Source organism: Akebia trifoliata, chromosome 10, assembly GCF_017979445.1.
Source record: "Akebia trifoliata isolate Shusen 1 chromosome 10, ASM1797944v1, whole genome shotgun sequence".
Lineage (NCBI taxonomy): Eukaryota > Viridiplantae > Streptophyta > Magnoliopsida > Ranunculales > Lardizabalaceae > Akebia > Akebia trifoliata.
The window spans coordinates 11,415,206-11,431,539 of NC_141384.1; the positions used below are offsets into that span (position 1 = coordinate 11,415,206).

Genomic DNA, 16,334 nt, shown 5'->3' on the forward strand with positions numbered 1-16,334 from the left:
ATTTATAAGAATAGAACAAATAAGTGATTGTAATGGTTATCAGGGAATGGCATGATACTAAAGAAGCCATGTGGTTTACTGATTGTGTGGGGGTTCATATTCAATGGGTCCTGCCCAAGGGTCTCCAACACCAAAAGTGGAGCCAATCGTATAACAGTAACCATTCTTTTTTATGATCATCAGCTTCAGAATTGTTCTAGTCAACAAGCAACGAACGCCTTATGGTTACAATAACTGATCTTTTTTATCTTTTATTTGGTTGGGGGTGTAGGATATATGGCAGGTGGGAATCATCAAATGTTGGTCACTTTTCTTTCACATACATGTTCTAATAGACCATACTTGGGCAGTTCAGAGTAATGGGAGATTTCTCTCCCAAAGGACAACTATTGTCAAGGACCCAACATTTCTTGTGCTTGGTTGCCCCTCATATTGCTTAAAATTTCGTTGGGTGCTTTGCTTGGTTGACCTCCAAAACCGCATATTGTCGTTTTGTGTGCACACAACTTTCCTTAAGAAATGACACAAAACTTAGCCGTCCCAACAATCATTGCAAAAGACCGCAAAGTTCTACGACGAGAAAAAAAAACGTTGCAAATTTACAGCATTTTGCAGGCAACTCAAACAGGGCCTTGATATATTTTCTACTGTCACCGAGCAGGGTCATGATTCTTTCACTACAAAATATTGAATAAGAAGAAAAAGTAAAATATGAGAACTCAAATAAATACACAAGAAAATGAGAATTCACTGACCTTTAATATTAGTTTCTTTAGGCTGGGATAATGTAAAATTGGGTTCTAGCAATCAGTTTTGCTGATTGGCGTAAAAGCCAGAGTCATATGGTGCTTTAAACAGTTGAGACTCTTGAAACTGATTGCTGCTATTATTTTCAAAGGTCAACGAATGCACCCTCGATTCAGCTTCTTGTTGTTTGGCCTGACAATACTCTGACAAAGTAAAGGGATAGCCTTGGGAAACCATTTGCATCACTGGCGGTTCAATGGGGTGGACAACATGATTCACATGCATAATCTGGTTGAGAGAAGTGAGATCGGGTTCACCTGAACCCCATGCAGTACTATTTGACAGAAGAGAGAGAGCACGTTGAAGGCCCGAAGTTGCATCCAAGTTAGATGCGGTCAAAGGTGCTTCCAGACCTGAAACTGGTAGTCACCTTATTATAAGAGTAATAACATGAACACCATGGAAATGAAGGAGAAAACACCAACTCTTTTATAATAAACTTGCAAAACATGGATAATCAATATTTATTTGATGATAAGGTACACTTTCTATAAGAATTTTGTTGGTTTGACTCATCAGCTGGCATACCAATTGAACTGCGGCCAACTTTTGCTTTTCTTTAGTGTATACAACAAGAGAGACCTAGATCACATCTTCCCCAGCTTAACTAAAGGGTGCTAATTTTACATTTTCATAAATACATATATAAATGAGATTGGGTTTGATGGAACCAATTACGCTAAATCTATATGGACTGCATGCCCATGTGGTACCCTACAACATCATATGGTGCATTAGTGGATGTAGGGAGCACAATTCTAATTACTCTAAACAAAAATAAAAAAGAAAAACATTTTTCACAGTTGATCAACATATTTTAAATTTGAGAGTTGAGTAAATGTTCATTTTCGAAGCATTTGATCAGCAGAAGAATTTTTATTTTTATTTTTATTCTTTCAAATCTAATCTAGACCATGAATCTTAGAGGGTTGAGGTGTCATTTGGGCTAGCATGGCAGTCCATGTGGCCCATGTAACCCTTCCCTATATATAATATAATATAATATAATATAATACAAACAATGTTGGGACAGAATTGTCACTATAGATATTATATGTGAAATTTCAGATGGACGGTGGAACCTTTTAAGGAAGTCTTCAATTTTTATGATTCTTCATATTTAACAGATTTCTAATTTAATAATGGGAAAATGAAGCCTGTGTGATGCAGCCAAAATTTTATTAAACAAAAGGGAGATACGATCAAAGTGAAATTTTATCTTTAGAATATGAAAATCAAACAACCATTGGAAATGGAAGAGCAAGCAAAAAATCAATGAAGCTCTGGAGAAACCTTAGTCTTCTGTTCGTTCTTTTGATTCTCAATATGAAATTCATGTGAACCACAGATTATCAATTTCTTCTAGCAGTACAAATGTTTTACTTAGAAATCAAGTGCAACAGTCACCAGAGAACTATAAAACAATTGTTTACTTAAAGGGGTCAGAAAAAGGCTGGTTTGCATCAGAGGTAAGAAAATATCTAGAAGATACTGTCCTTAACAGAAGAGTATGGCTCTAGACAGAGTTCAATAGTGAAACAAATATATGGGTTGTGACACTTTCTACTTCCTGATACGTGCACATGTACCTTTGAGGAGGAGCATACACCAGAAGCAATTTTGTAACATTTGAAAAATTAAAGGAATTAGAATAGAGCAATTTTTTTTCTTTCCTCTTTATTGGGAAGGGAAAGCAAAGCATACCTTGATTGAGGACCTCCGCAGTGGTTCCCTTGAATGGAAAGAGCCTATTGGAGTTGTGATGAAGCATAGAAATGGCATTTGGCAGATCATTGATGGGGAAATGCACCTGCCGGCCAATCCCTCCTGCTTTTGCAGGTTTCATCGAAGACCCTTTCTCTTGTGCATCCTTAAAGTCACATGTGCTTTCCCATGTTGGATTTGCAGTTGGCCTTGTATGAACAAGTGGAACCCTGTCCAGCACAAGACTCATCTGTTGCCTCCTATCTGTAAATTTCAAGACAATCAAATCATATCAGATAATGAATATGGGCATTCGAAAAAAAATCTTATTTGCATGGTTGTCTGATGGTTTTCTAGAAAGTGAGAAGAGAGTATCACCTGATGTCAAGAAATATCATGCATGAGAAGGATAAAATAAATAATGAAAAGGTCAGAAAAACTGAAGTAAATAATAAAAAGAAAAAGGAAAATGATTGCATAAAATAACTGATGAATATGAAAAAATCTGTAATTTGAACATATGTGTGGCGCAAGACAAGACTAGCAATAACCCCCACTAGGTCAAGTGCACTACTACTCTGGTCAATCATGCCGAACGTTTGCTGCTGAATTACTCAGAAGATTTTGGGTGATATTTAGAAATTCAGGAACTATTTAACAGGATTCAGAGGTTGGGAATCCCAAAAAAATAAAATAATAAAACCAAAAGGGTAAATCAAGATTTTATATGGAAACCAGAAGACTGGACTGTGGTCTGAATGATTTCTCTCCTAGATCAAGTACAGAGTGTAGGAGAGGGAGAAAACCAAGAATTAACCCATGTTAGTGAAAATTATTTCCTAGAACATAGAGTTTTGGGGAGTAAATCTAAGAAAGCCATGCTGAAATCAGCCATCATTGTTAGTACTTTTGCAGGAGACTAAATTGGTGATTATGAATGATAGAATAGTCTAAGAAATTCAAGGAAATAGGATATTGACTGGTGTGTCCTCCTGGTAAGATAGGTTCAGCTAGAGGAATCGTAGTAATGTGGAAAAAAAATGGTCTTCAACGTTTCTGTAATCCTGGTGGGTGCGCTCTCTCTCAACTGGGGGAGGGCTTTTCGTGGGTTTCCCCGGGAATTTATGGACCCTCAATTGGAAGGGAGAGTGCTTTGTTTTGGGATGAACTATACCATGTAGTTGGGTATCGGATAGGTTTCACGATGGCCTTTTTTAGTGCCTGTTGGGAAGTTTATCAAGGAAGATCTCATGAAGGTTGCTAGAGATTTTGAAGAAGAGGCTTTCTAGGAAATCAATCTTCATTTCGCGAAATATTTCATCGAAATAATCAAATTTCAAGTATAAAGATGCAAGATTTCGGGGGAAATATTTCAATAAACAGTAAATGTCAACCATAATATTTAATTGAGAATTTTATCCTAAAAATATTGATAAAATTTATAAAAGTGAAGTATTAATTATAGTACTAAAAAACTTCTAATAACACATTTATTATTATATTTGCATTATAATTAGTTAGGTATCAATGTATCATCTTACTTTTATTATTCTAAGCATATTAGCACATTCAAGTATGCATGCACATACGACCATCCATGTTTTAATAAGTTGGAAATGGATATATTAATAATTTATTCATACATATTTAAAAATGTTTATATATACACATAATGCAAGAGTGTATTAGTTAATAGCTCATTCACTGAAGTGTTTTACATATTAAGGTGCATCTCATTTCTATGTAGGACATAGTTCATTTTGGTGTTCGAGCTCTTGGATAAAAGTGTCAATGTGTAGCAAAACATTACCGATCTTCATTTCCACACCCCATTGCATTTTTGGTTTTTGATAAATAAAACTTAAGAAGAAAAGTTAGTGCGAGAAGACCGACCTACAAGAGAAAGAAAGACAAAAACCTCATTCCTTATATAAAAAAAAAGTAGCACACCTGCTTTATTCAAACATATGATTCCCATTTAAATATGAAGTCCTCAAAAGAAAATACCTTTATATTAAAAAATATCTTACACCAAAACAGATAAGCCTAAAACAACAAATTAATAATATCATCAGAGATATTGTTCTTCTTCCCCTAAAATGCCCATTTTTTTATCTCTTTCACAAACACCAACATATGGCAAAGGGCATTAGCCCCCATAGAATCCTCTTCCTTCCTCCAAAGCACAAAGAAAACCAACATTGAAAAATTGCAGCAATAGATCTAGCGAACAACCACAATATTTGAATAATGGAAGGAAGTGAGATCAGATAATCCTAGAAAAAGTGCAATGTAACAGAAGGTGTTCATCAGACTTCCCATTACATTTGCACAAGTAGCACCGATTGGCACAAGAAACACCCTTAGTCACAAGATGATGAACTGTTAATAACCTATCTAAGGTCGCCGATTAGACAAAGAAAGCCAACTTGGATGGGATTTTAGAATTCTTTTTTTTTTGAGAAGTATAATATGGGATTTTAGAATTCTAGAACATGGATTCAAGAAACAAGGGATTAGAACAACTTAATGACCTAACAGAATAGAAGGAATTAACAAAGAACACCCCATCATCACTTCTTCGCCAGATTCTCCAGTCATCCGAGAGAGGATTGACACCACAGAGATTATGCGTATCAAGTTGGACAAGGACATGATTTCACAGTTGTTAAAGTTCATATTGAATCCAAGATCCACCATCCAACATGAAATTGTGGATCAGAAGCAACTTCTTTGAAGAGATATAGGAAATCGTTCCTTGAGAGGAGATGGCCCGCATCAGGAGAGATGCACTATTCCCTATTTATTGTAGTTAGTGTGTTTTCATATATGATTTACCATTTTTCTACAATTTAATTAGAACTTCCTCAACTTACATCATTGTCCAATATTTCCAGCATTTTCATGAAAATTGTATTAATTTCCATACTGGTTGAAATATTTCCATTTCCAGGCTGACTGATATAGACACTGCAACTGAAATTTAGTACCTTGCTTTCTACAGTATGAACTATGAATCTTCTTCAACAGGGATTTATGGCATGAAATTGATTGAGAAACAACCTTCTCTACCTGCTTTAGCAGATATGATCCCTAGCTATGGTCCTATTCGAAAGGATGGGTCTCACTGGGGCACATTTAGGAAATTGAAGTTTTAAGAATAAAACATAATATAAACCAAAAGATTTGAATGGTAGTGGGTATGTGAATGCAACAACTTTGATTCACTCTTCATATCCAACCGGATTCTCAGGTTGAATATGGATCCAAATCAAACCATGATTTGGTTCAACCCCTCTAGAGTTAGATCTGGATCCAGGTTCACTTGGATCTGAAATTCACCTGACCTATATCATGTGCAATGATACAAGGTAAGCCTCTTACCTCCCAGTCCGAGGTGATTTCTTTCTAAGACCTCTAGAAAAAACCTTTGCAGGTAGGTGCATTGGTTATGGGTGTTCGTGGTTTTAAGCATGTACATACACGGATCAACTGAATATTTCAGTGCATTTTCAAGTAATTGTTCACCTTTTCTCTTTTTTGATTATGCACTAAGCAGCCCAAAATACTTCTTAAAGTGCAGTAAATTTGATAAATTCTTTTTCTAGAAATGATTGAAAAAAACACTCGAAAAAAAAATGATAGAAATAATCACTGGCTTCAAAATCAAAGACTTATAATCTTAAGGATGACAATCAATTAAAACCTATGATGAGAGTAGATGCATATCTACTGTCAATAGATCTAGCTAAGTCACACAAGGGCATGTCTATGTAGTTAAATTGTCTTTTTTACTTTATCCCTGTTACACATTATTAATAGTTTAAGTTATTTACTTTATCACTCTTATATTAATTATCTTTACTATCCTTATTAGGAGTTTGAGTTAACTTCTACTTATATATAAAATAAAATAAAAATTGAGTTAAATTCTGTGTTTGCTATTCTCAACCCCCACTTCCCAACAAGGCTCATACATGTCCATGGAACCTTTATTTAAAGGTTGCCTGTCAGTCTGGTTGCACCTGCCGAACCGTTTCAAGAAGTGCAACTCTTCCTCACGATCCTCCCTACTCTAGAAGAATTCTAATTCTTTTATAGTTAATAAGAAACCAAGCCAGGATAAAGTATAAGACAAAGGGGAAAGAAAGGAAGAGAAACAGAGAACCAACATCCTGGGGATTGAGTTTCATGCATGCCCCATGTCAAGCACCACTAGAACAAGGTGCCTCATAAAATTCCAATTTATTTCAGGGTCTGGTGCAAATTCTAGACATTTGGCAATTATTTTAATACCTCCACATCTACATCTGAACTTCGTAACATTTCTCAACATTGTCACATTAACACAAGAAGAAGAATTGCACAAAGCTACATACAAGAGACAAGGGCTCCATAAACCCCCGACATGTACACATTGTGTTGATTTCTGCTGTTTTTCTTCAGCTACATTTTGTTGGTTGAATATAAAGATGCTGATCGTTGATCCACAATTAAATATCTACCATATCAGTTGAATTTCCACATAATTGTACAAAGAGAAGTTCCAAACATGCTAACTGGAGTACTGAGAACCTGGTCACGAATTTAACAGGTATGCATTCGGTGTAGGTAAAAGGCATCACGTGGATGATTTAGTGAAAGGAATATATCACAGCATGAGGCGAGGCGGCTACTATGTTATCAAGTATGGTTAAAGATGTCAATTTTGGCACAATTCTGCTTTGACTGATACGAATGTTAAAGGAAGACACAATAGATGTAGCCAAAGAAAGTTAGATCACACTAGAAGCATTTCAAGATGATTAACCATATGATCATAACCTTGAGCAACTGGTAAAAAATGTAAAACACTGGAGTACTCGTTTCACATATCTTTTTGAAGGAACACAAATCATTAATAATTCAATGTTTAAATTGATCACAATATATAAGTGACGCAAGACATTGACCTCATAGCCCCGAGTATTGGTCAAGCCCTCCCACTTAGTGGGTCCCATCTCGTGGGCCACCCCAACACAGGGTCCCACCTCGGGGGCCACCCCTACCATAGAGCCCCACCTCATGGGCCACCCAGCTCAGCCTGGAGATGCTCCCACACGATTCACCCATGCTGAGGAGACTTGAACATGGGACCTACTTTGATACCAATTTAAAACGGGAAATTAGCCAATACACCACAATAGCCACAATTGACGAGGAACATGAGATAAATTAATTTATCTCATAGCCCTGAGTACTGGTCAAGCCCTCCCCATTAGTGAGTCCCATATCTTGGGCCACCCCCATCACCAGGTCCCACCTCATGGGTACCCCACCAATAGGACCCACCTTGTGGGCCACCCTCATCAAAGAGCTCCACCTTGTGGGCCATCCCACCCTGCATGGAGATGCTCCAGCATCGATAAGGCTTAAGGGGTGTCAATCTACAAAGTCATGCTTACCTGGCATGCTAATATGATGAGTGCTGGAATTCCATAATATACTGAAAGAGAAGTGGATTCAAGGAGACAGTACCATAAAATGATGAAGTCAGCCTTGTGGAATTTAACTGGACTGCCTCTGGCTGTGGTTTACGGCGACGTGCATTGTGATCAGAGAGACGCCTACGACAGCTTCGTTTTTTCTCATCGAACTCGACCAAATCATGGAACCTCCAACATGGTCAAGCAGATGATTTCATGTCAACATCCTTGAAACAATTCCTTATAACTAAGAAATTATTAAACAAAGAAAAAGTTTGAACCCACAATAGACAGTAAAATCAATCCATTTGACATCGAATCACTACTAAACCTACTAATAATATGAGAAATCTAAATGAGAGAAATCAACAAATCCCTCATAATTAAGGGTCTTTCAAAACAATCAGCAGTCAGCTATGAAATTTACCTGCTACACTGCTGGCAGAACCTCCGCTCTCGACCAGCTACAATGACTTTCGGGCATTTGGAATGGCTTTCACAGACTCTATGCCTCCGATGGTAATCTTTAGCTGAGGTGAGGTCAAGCTTGCAACCTTCGACTTGGCAAATTGAGGACTCCGTGCTCTGATAAGATGCTCTGGATCTCTTTGTTGTAGAAATGGATGACGTATGAATCACAGAAAAAGATGAGGGCTTAATGGTGCTCCCAGTACAAACATCTTCAAAGTAAGTTCGCTTACCAAGCTTTAAACCAATCAGTGATTCGTTACAACCTACTGAAGCCCGTAATCTTGGAGAAGTTCCATTATCCTCTACCCTCCCCAATTCTTTTTCCTCACTAACTTCTTTGGCAAAACCATTAACTGCCTCAAAGTTGGACTTGGACATTTTAGTTCCCAAGTTTGATGAAGAATTGACGGAAGCCGAGATCGAGCTCTTAGATGAAGAACCATTTCCCAAATCAGAACCAGAACCACCAACATCTCCAGACAAATATAGAGACTCACTGTTGATTCCCCATTCTGTTGATTGTATCTGTTTGGGAATCTCAATTTCTTTTCCATTGAACATCACCAGGTTCTCCCAATCCCACTGAAAGGGAGTCTTCGCATTCCACTCCATCATAGGAAGAACTTCACACAAAATGTTCTCCTTAAAATCACCCCAAATCTGCATCACACCGCAAGATCCCACGTTCAATAACTCAAATGAGTAAAATATATACATATATATATCGTTCAGGATTTAGAGAATAATAGGAAGGAATTGTAGATACCATGCTAAGTTACACAGAAACTAGCTGAAATCACACCAAACATAATGGAAGAACAAGAGGGGCATGGAATTTGAAAAAGATTAGAAACCGCAAACTTGATCAACCAAATTGGACAAACATCCTTTTACGCTGATATATTAATTAAGTTTAGATTCAGCAATTATCCGTTGGGGGGTTCAGTTCGGTTAATTCAGATACTTTCAGGAAAGTTTCGTAAAAAAATTTGGGAAATATACAAAACCACCCATCATCTTCAACCTCCATAAAAAACCTATCTTGTTCTTGAGATTTGAAGGTTGAAGAGGATACAATTTTGAGGCTGCAGAGTAAAATTGTTACTCTATTCGGCGATTAATTGACTGCTCTCTTATTCGGAGAATTTTACAAAGATTTCAAACAATTCCTAGTATTTCGTTACTATTGGATACATCAACAACAGAAGAAGAAAAAAAAGAAAAGAAAAGTGGTTCATATTACCTCCAAAAATGGTGGGCATCTCTATTTCAGCAGAAACTTAAACAGTATTTGTCTTTCCTTCAAAGACCCAAGTTAGATCACTTGTTACCTTAACCTAAACAAGCATCACAAACAGTTATTGATCATAAGTTGTTAAACCCAACTCCACAGACAGAGATAGAAAGAGAGAGAGAGAGAGAGAGTTGGGTTAGGCAGTAACCAAACAAGAGAAAGCATCACTTTCAAACCCATTGACTCTTGGGGGAGTTCGGAAACGTCTTCATCACCTTAAATCCCAAATTCTCCACCTTTATTAACACAGAAATGTTGGAATCCAATCAAATCTCTCTAAGCAACCCATCATGTAATTTCTCTTTCTCACTTCTGATTTGGGCAGATAAAACACATATAAATAAATCACAAAGATCCCTTCCAAACTTTATAAAGTTAGTCTCTCAGCTATTTAAAGCATCAACAGCTTTCAATCTATCTCAGTAAATTTGCTCCTTTTTTTTTTTTTTTTTTACTGCTCTCTCTCTCTCTCTCTCTCTCTCAGTTTCTCTGTTTTTTTTTTTTTTTTTACCAGATGAAACAAACCAACCTTTTTTCTTCAACATAAATGCCTTTGCTTTTGGAATCTACTTTCGATCCAACTATTTCTGAGCGAATCTGCAACAGCTTTAACTATTCTGACGCTGTTTCGTTAAAAAAAGCAATAAAAAAAAAATCCCTTTTTTACCATCACATTTATTTAATATAAGGTGAAAATAAAATGGATTTTAAATAATTAGGGTTTTTTTTTTACCGTATAGATGATGAAACAACCACCACCAACAGACATAAAAATCTCCTGAAATTCTTTTTCTTCTAACGATCCACACATTATTTCACTGTTTCTTCTTGAAATTACTTCGAAAACCTAATCCACGACACTTGATAATTTGTAGAGATAATCCAATAAAATCAAAAGATTGTTTCTTCAACAGAAACACATTTGTTCCTTTTTCTTTCCCACCAAAATCATCGTTGGTTGGTTGCAAATCAAAAGAGTCAAATTCTTCAAGAAAGAGAAATATTTGAGATGAGATCGTTAAAAGCTGTAGTCTGAACACGTAATCAATTCTTGTTTTATTACACTATTGTCTTCTTTCTACGCGGTCAATGAAAGACCATTATTGAGTCCCATGGTTTTAAAACTCCTTTTCACGTCTCGTCTCGTCTCGTCTCGTCTCGTCCATATCATGGTTTTAAAACTCGTCCGAGACCGAGACGTATGCGTTATTAACTTATTTATAATTTGAAAATAACTTTAAAAATGATAATTTATAACTTATAAACTTCTATATAATTTATAAACTTATATAGTTTATATTAAAATAATTTATATAACTTATATAAAAAATATATTAATATAGTTTATAATTATAAAATAACTTATGTAAGCTATATAACTTATAGAATAAATAACTTCATAAATTATTTAACTATATCTCATATGATAAAACACTTATATCATAAGATTTAATTTTAAACAACTAATTATAAACAATTAAAAAGACATCATGAATAATTAAAACTTTAATCTGTATTAATAGAAATGTAAAATTACATTAGGACTAAGTGCATTACATTATTTATAAAATTAAATTATAAAAATGGAGAGGTACTGCATCACAATAATATTAGTACATTGGGAACTAGGTTGGCCCCCACTCATCTATTTATCATATGCACAACTCAAACAAAAATAAATAAAAATTGAATTTCTAATTTTTCAAATGTTTCTTCTAATTGTGCTTGTTCTTATATTTTATTCCCCTCTCTCGACCTCCTACCAACCTTTTAAACAAATTAGAACCTTCACCGTCTTCAAAGTTAGACGACTTCTATATAGAGTTAAAATTCTTCCTCCCGCACTAAATATTGATTTAGAAGCAACTGTAGACATGATTTAAAATTTGTTTCATCAATTTAAAAACATAGGGGTATATTTAATATTTATCGAAACATATGGGACTCGTCTAAATTACCCAGTCTTATAGATTAGACCAAGGCCAAGGGCTTCATGTTAAATTAAAAGCTTCCACTAAAAATGAAAAGTCATATATTTTTAGAGAAGATGAAAATGTAGAAGATAATACCTATGGAGGTGATTGTTTTTATCACCTCGAGATCTTCACTTCCCGATCAAACGATCTTCTTCTCCTCAAATTCCTCCATGTTCCCTGTTCCACAGAACCTCCGATGCCTAAGTCAATTCTAGAGAAATTTAAGCATAGTTTTTGTGCTAGAAAATTGCATACATTTGGTATGGGGATCCTCTTTTATTTATATAAATGGAGTTTCTATTTTGTATATTTTCTTTCCTTATCCCTTTTTATTTTGGGATAAAAATCGTGTGAGATTTTCTTATAATTTAATCACTCAAATCTCAAAATATCAAGGATCAAAGTATTTTCTTCTTACGGAACTCTATTCCCTGACCTTTGTCCGAGCATACTTTCTCAATAAATATGTAGAGCGACTACACACACACACAGGTCGAAAGAATGCCTCTCATTCCTTAGAAACATGTGTCATTGTCTCATAAGTCAAATAATTTATCCCTCCACAATGCCCCCTCTCAAAAGGTCGGGAAGTTCTTGGCTTTCTAAGAACTTGTACAACCTTACCTCTAAGCTAGAAAATTCTTGACTTTTAGTCTTTGAAACGACAAGAGTTAAGTCGATCGCGCGTTCCCAATAAGCATTAAATAGTTGTTCCACGTGTCCTTTTCTGATTGGTCTGTAGTCTTGAGCATCACTTCATTATAAGAACATACTTAATGCCAACGTTAGATCTATCGACCAGTTGCTTCTTTCCACGTGGCATTCTTTTATTGTCTCGGCATAGGGTGCATAGCGTTCGATTTGTTCATTTTTGGGGCGTAATGATAGTAGAGACAACCCATCATGTGCCTTTTGTTCTAGGTGATCCTGATCACTAGATAGGGCACACATCTCGAGGATGTTTTCCTTAGAAATACCCCCCTTTCTTTATCATCCCCATTTTTATGTCGAAGTTATGTTGTTTTCCCTCCATTTATGTTCTATTCTCACGAACTCAAACTCCTTCTCCATTTGAGTTTTTGGCTAAGGTCCAATTCATCATTTGTTCTTCTCCTTTTTCTTTAGTACTTTTTTTTTCTTGCCTTTTGTTTCCTTATTTTCTTTCCTTTTGGCCTCTGTTTCTGCTTTTTCTTTTTTCCTTTATTTATTTATTTATTTTGGCCTTCTTTCCCTCTTCTCTTTTATTATAACCCCCTAAAAACTATTGAAAAAAAATCCTACACCTTTATGAAGCCTTCAATGGAGGACTTCCAAGCAATATTCTTTATTATAGAGTTTGTGCCCACTAAGTGATGTGAGGCGCCTGATCCTGAGAAGACTTGAGAGAAGGAAATCATTGTTGTAGTTTTGGGTCAGTTCCAAGCTGACCTCAAAATACATCTTTCCCCACTAACTTGAGAGGTTCTCATCTTCTACCATAAAGCCTCGGGGTAGACGATGGGAAATTTATTTCGTCTAGTATTTATGGTAAAATTAATGAACTCTTTACTTCTTGGGACAAAATAGTCGGTCTTGTGAACATTCGAATGCAATACAAGTTTTCCAGTGCCCCCGAAAGGCTTGGGTTTTTTTTTTATTTGTTGAAGAGACGAGGTTGAGAGATACTACTCCAACTTCTTGATATTGAGAATTAGTTATTATACTCTATCAGGCTTACAGGTACTTGGGAGTAGGCCATGGTGTAGTCTACTCCCAGTTTGAAAAATTATTACTTTAACTAGATGAGTAAGACCCCTCCTTATTGCTTTATTCCGACTTTTTCACGTTATTGTTACCCGAATTAACTATTTTATCTTGGTTTTGTACGTATCAAAGACAAGTGCCCTCCTCTAGCTACTGTCATGGAATCCATCATCAAGGAAAGAGAGTTCTAAAAAAAACTCACCTTTTTCTTTCCCGCCGTCCCTATTATTACTTTTTGTTAGCTTGGAGAGGGACTATAGACACCCCATTTTTGGGATCGTCTAATTCGACAACTCGTCATTTACTGTTGATTTCTAATGATGAGCGCATAATACATGCAAAGAGTTAAAGCTTATGAGACATCATTTTCCAATCTTTTTCCATTTTCTCTCTCATCGAAACACGTAACTTAAAATTTACACGTTTAAGATTGTTGCACATTTATACTCAACATAAAAAATGCGTACGCTTAGGATCATTACATGTTTTGATGACTCAGAGACCTCGCAATACTAGGAAAATACAACCTTAAAACTTATAAAGCATCACATTATGATCAAACAAAATTATTCTTCAAATTTATTTTTTTTACAAAATGACAATAATACCCCTCATGATTTTCACATCTCCCAAATGTCTCGGAAGTACTTTTCATTAGTTTAGGAATGTGATTTCGATTCTAACAAGGATAAAATCAATGAAACTAGAAACATCTACAAAAAAGTAAAAAATAATCAAAATGTCCTCTTGACATTTGAGTTTTACTTAGAAACCTTAACTCCTAAGAAAATTTGATTAAAAATAAATTTTCGACAATATTCATGTACATTGAGAAAGTCTAGAGATCCCACATTTAGGAAGATCAAATTTTTTTACATGAAATAATGAATTTTTTCATATAAAATGATGAATATTATCACATGAAATGACAAAATTTCACATAAAATGATAAATTTTTTTTGCATAAAATAATAAAAATTTTCACACGGAATGACAACCCTCGCATAAAATAATGAAATTCAAATCACAATCAACTAATGAAAATTCGAAGAATTAAAATCACAACTCGAAACAATCAAATACGAAATCTAAATTTCAAATTACCTATTCATTCAATTGATTTTAAAATCAACCATCAATCAAAAATAATAAATTGATTAAAAAAGTAAAATTATTCAAACCCATTAATCACAAATCAAATCACTCAAGTTCATCGTAAAATAAATAAATCAATCATAAATTCAAATCGATCAGTCAATAAAAAATTTGATATAATTAAACCAATCAACCAAACAAATTCAAGCAAATAGAATAAAAAAATTTCAATAAATCCATCGAACTAATGTTAAATTTTTTTTTAAATTGAGAGTCAAAATTTAATATTAATTCAAATTGAATTTTTGACCAATCAAAAGTAGGGGAGTACAGTACGAGGTACATGTAAGATGCATGGGATCATTATCCCCATGTAATCTAGTTTACTTAGGAGTTTTATTTAGGTCAGTTGAAATAAAAAAAAATAACAAAATAAAAATAAAATGGGCTCTTGTGTGTGATTTCTAAGTAAATTCGTCCAAAAGATAGAGTCACACGTGTACTTCATCTCCTTCTTCTATAAAAAAGCAATCACAACCTCATTTTGGGGGAGAGACAAATTAAAAAAAAAAGATAGCAAGGATCAAAGAACAAAAAAATCTTAAAAAATAAATCAAAAAAGAAAAAAAAGAGATAAAAAAATAAAAATAAAAAAATAAAAAGAAGAGAAAAAAAAAAAAAAGAACGAATCTCTCTTCCAAGCAGCTTCTCATCTTCATCGCATTTCATTCCTCCATTCATCTCTTTCACTGCAACATGCTTTTCTACTATTGAAACAACCCATTGACCACTTTCTCTTCCTCCATCACAACTCTATGATTTTTCTTCATCTTTACCATTAATGCATAATTTTTTTCTATCTTTATTATCTTCCTCTACACCACTCTAGCAACACCTTTGATTTCATTTTCTTATTGTTCACACCATAGCCCCCAGACTTCCATTAATGTCTATAACAATCTTTGCTTACAAAAATACCATTAACTCCACCTTCAACTCCCTTTCATACCTCCATTTGTCATTTCCAACAGTCACTTCGTCATTTCCATCTACACACAATATTTTCCTTTGGCTTTCTCAAACATCTATTAGCTTCACACTTTCACCTTTGACAACAGCCCATAGACTATCGTCTTCAACAAATCATAGACCGTTATCTTTTTCACGCTCTTCGCCCTCACCATACAATCACCTATCTCGATCTTACCATATCGACACACCATTAACGTTTTCCCTTCAACCTTATTTTTGGGATCGTTCATTTGAAACACTATTAGGACTTCACAATTTAGTCACCTTCAACTTCTCTTACACTTGGTTTTCGTGCCCATGTCATCGTGATATTTTGTTCTATGATTTTTAAAAGAATCCCCAGTAATCAGCCATTAAGGTAAGTTTTTTTTTTCTTTTTTGTTTTAGTTTTAATTTTAATCAAGTTAATTTGATTTAAATATATATTTCAAGAAGAAAAAAAAAACTAAACTAAAAAAATATAATTTTAAAGAAAACTCGGTGAGTCAACTTACCAAATTTCTCATCTTATGATTTGAAATTACAAAAAAATAAAAAAACAAGCATTTTTTATCAAAATCAAAAGTGTTGGCATTGTTTTCAAAAATTTGTTGGATCATGCATTTTTTTAACTATGTTTGATCTGATCCTAACAAACTGACCAGTTATTTTAGGCCCGTCCACAACAAAATAAATAAATTTTTTTTACTTTTTATTTCATTTTTCAAATTTTTATGAGTTGACTTAGCCCAATTTTGAATGATAATT

General features: G+C 34.7%; 1 protein-coding gene across 5 annotated transcripts in view; it reads right to left on the reverse strand.

Annotated features, from left to right (window-relative positions):
* LOC147393130 (squamosa promoter-binding-like protein 12) overlaps window positions 1-10,699 on the reverse strand; it is an 11,071-nt gene extending 372 nt beyond the window's left edge. Inside the window, exons 1-7 of one of the 5 annotated variants that reach the window (XM_086456030.1) lie at window positions 10,475-10,699; window positions 10,271-10,364; window positions 9,691-9,784; window positions 8,404-9,107; window positions 8,029-8,165; window positions 2,512-2,775; window positions 756-1,166 (exon numbers count right to left, since the gene is read on the reverse strand). In XM_086456030.1, the coding sequence (XP_086312156.1) occupies window positions 808-1,166; window positions 2,512-2,775; window positions 8,029-8,165; window positions 8,404-9,062 (1,419 nt within the window). In that variant the 5' untranslated portion in view covers window positions 9,063-9,107; window positions 9,691-9,784; window positions 10,271-10,364; window positions 10,475-10,699 and the 3' untranslated portion in view covers window positions 756-807. Of the gene's footprint in view, window positions 1-4; window positions 678-755; window positions 1,167-2,511; window positions 2,776-8,028; window positions 8,166-8,403; window positions 9,108-9,690; window positions 9,785-9,889; window positions 10,118-10,270; window positions 10,365-10,474 lie in introns of those variants that run through there. The other 4 variants (XM_086456032.1, XM_086456029.1, XM_086456033.1 and 1 more) reach the window with 4 other exon arrangements.
* Between the last annotated feature and the right edge of the window lie 5,635 nt (window positions 10,700-16,334).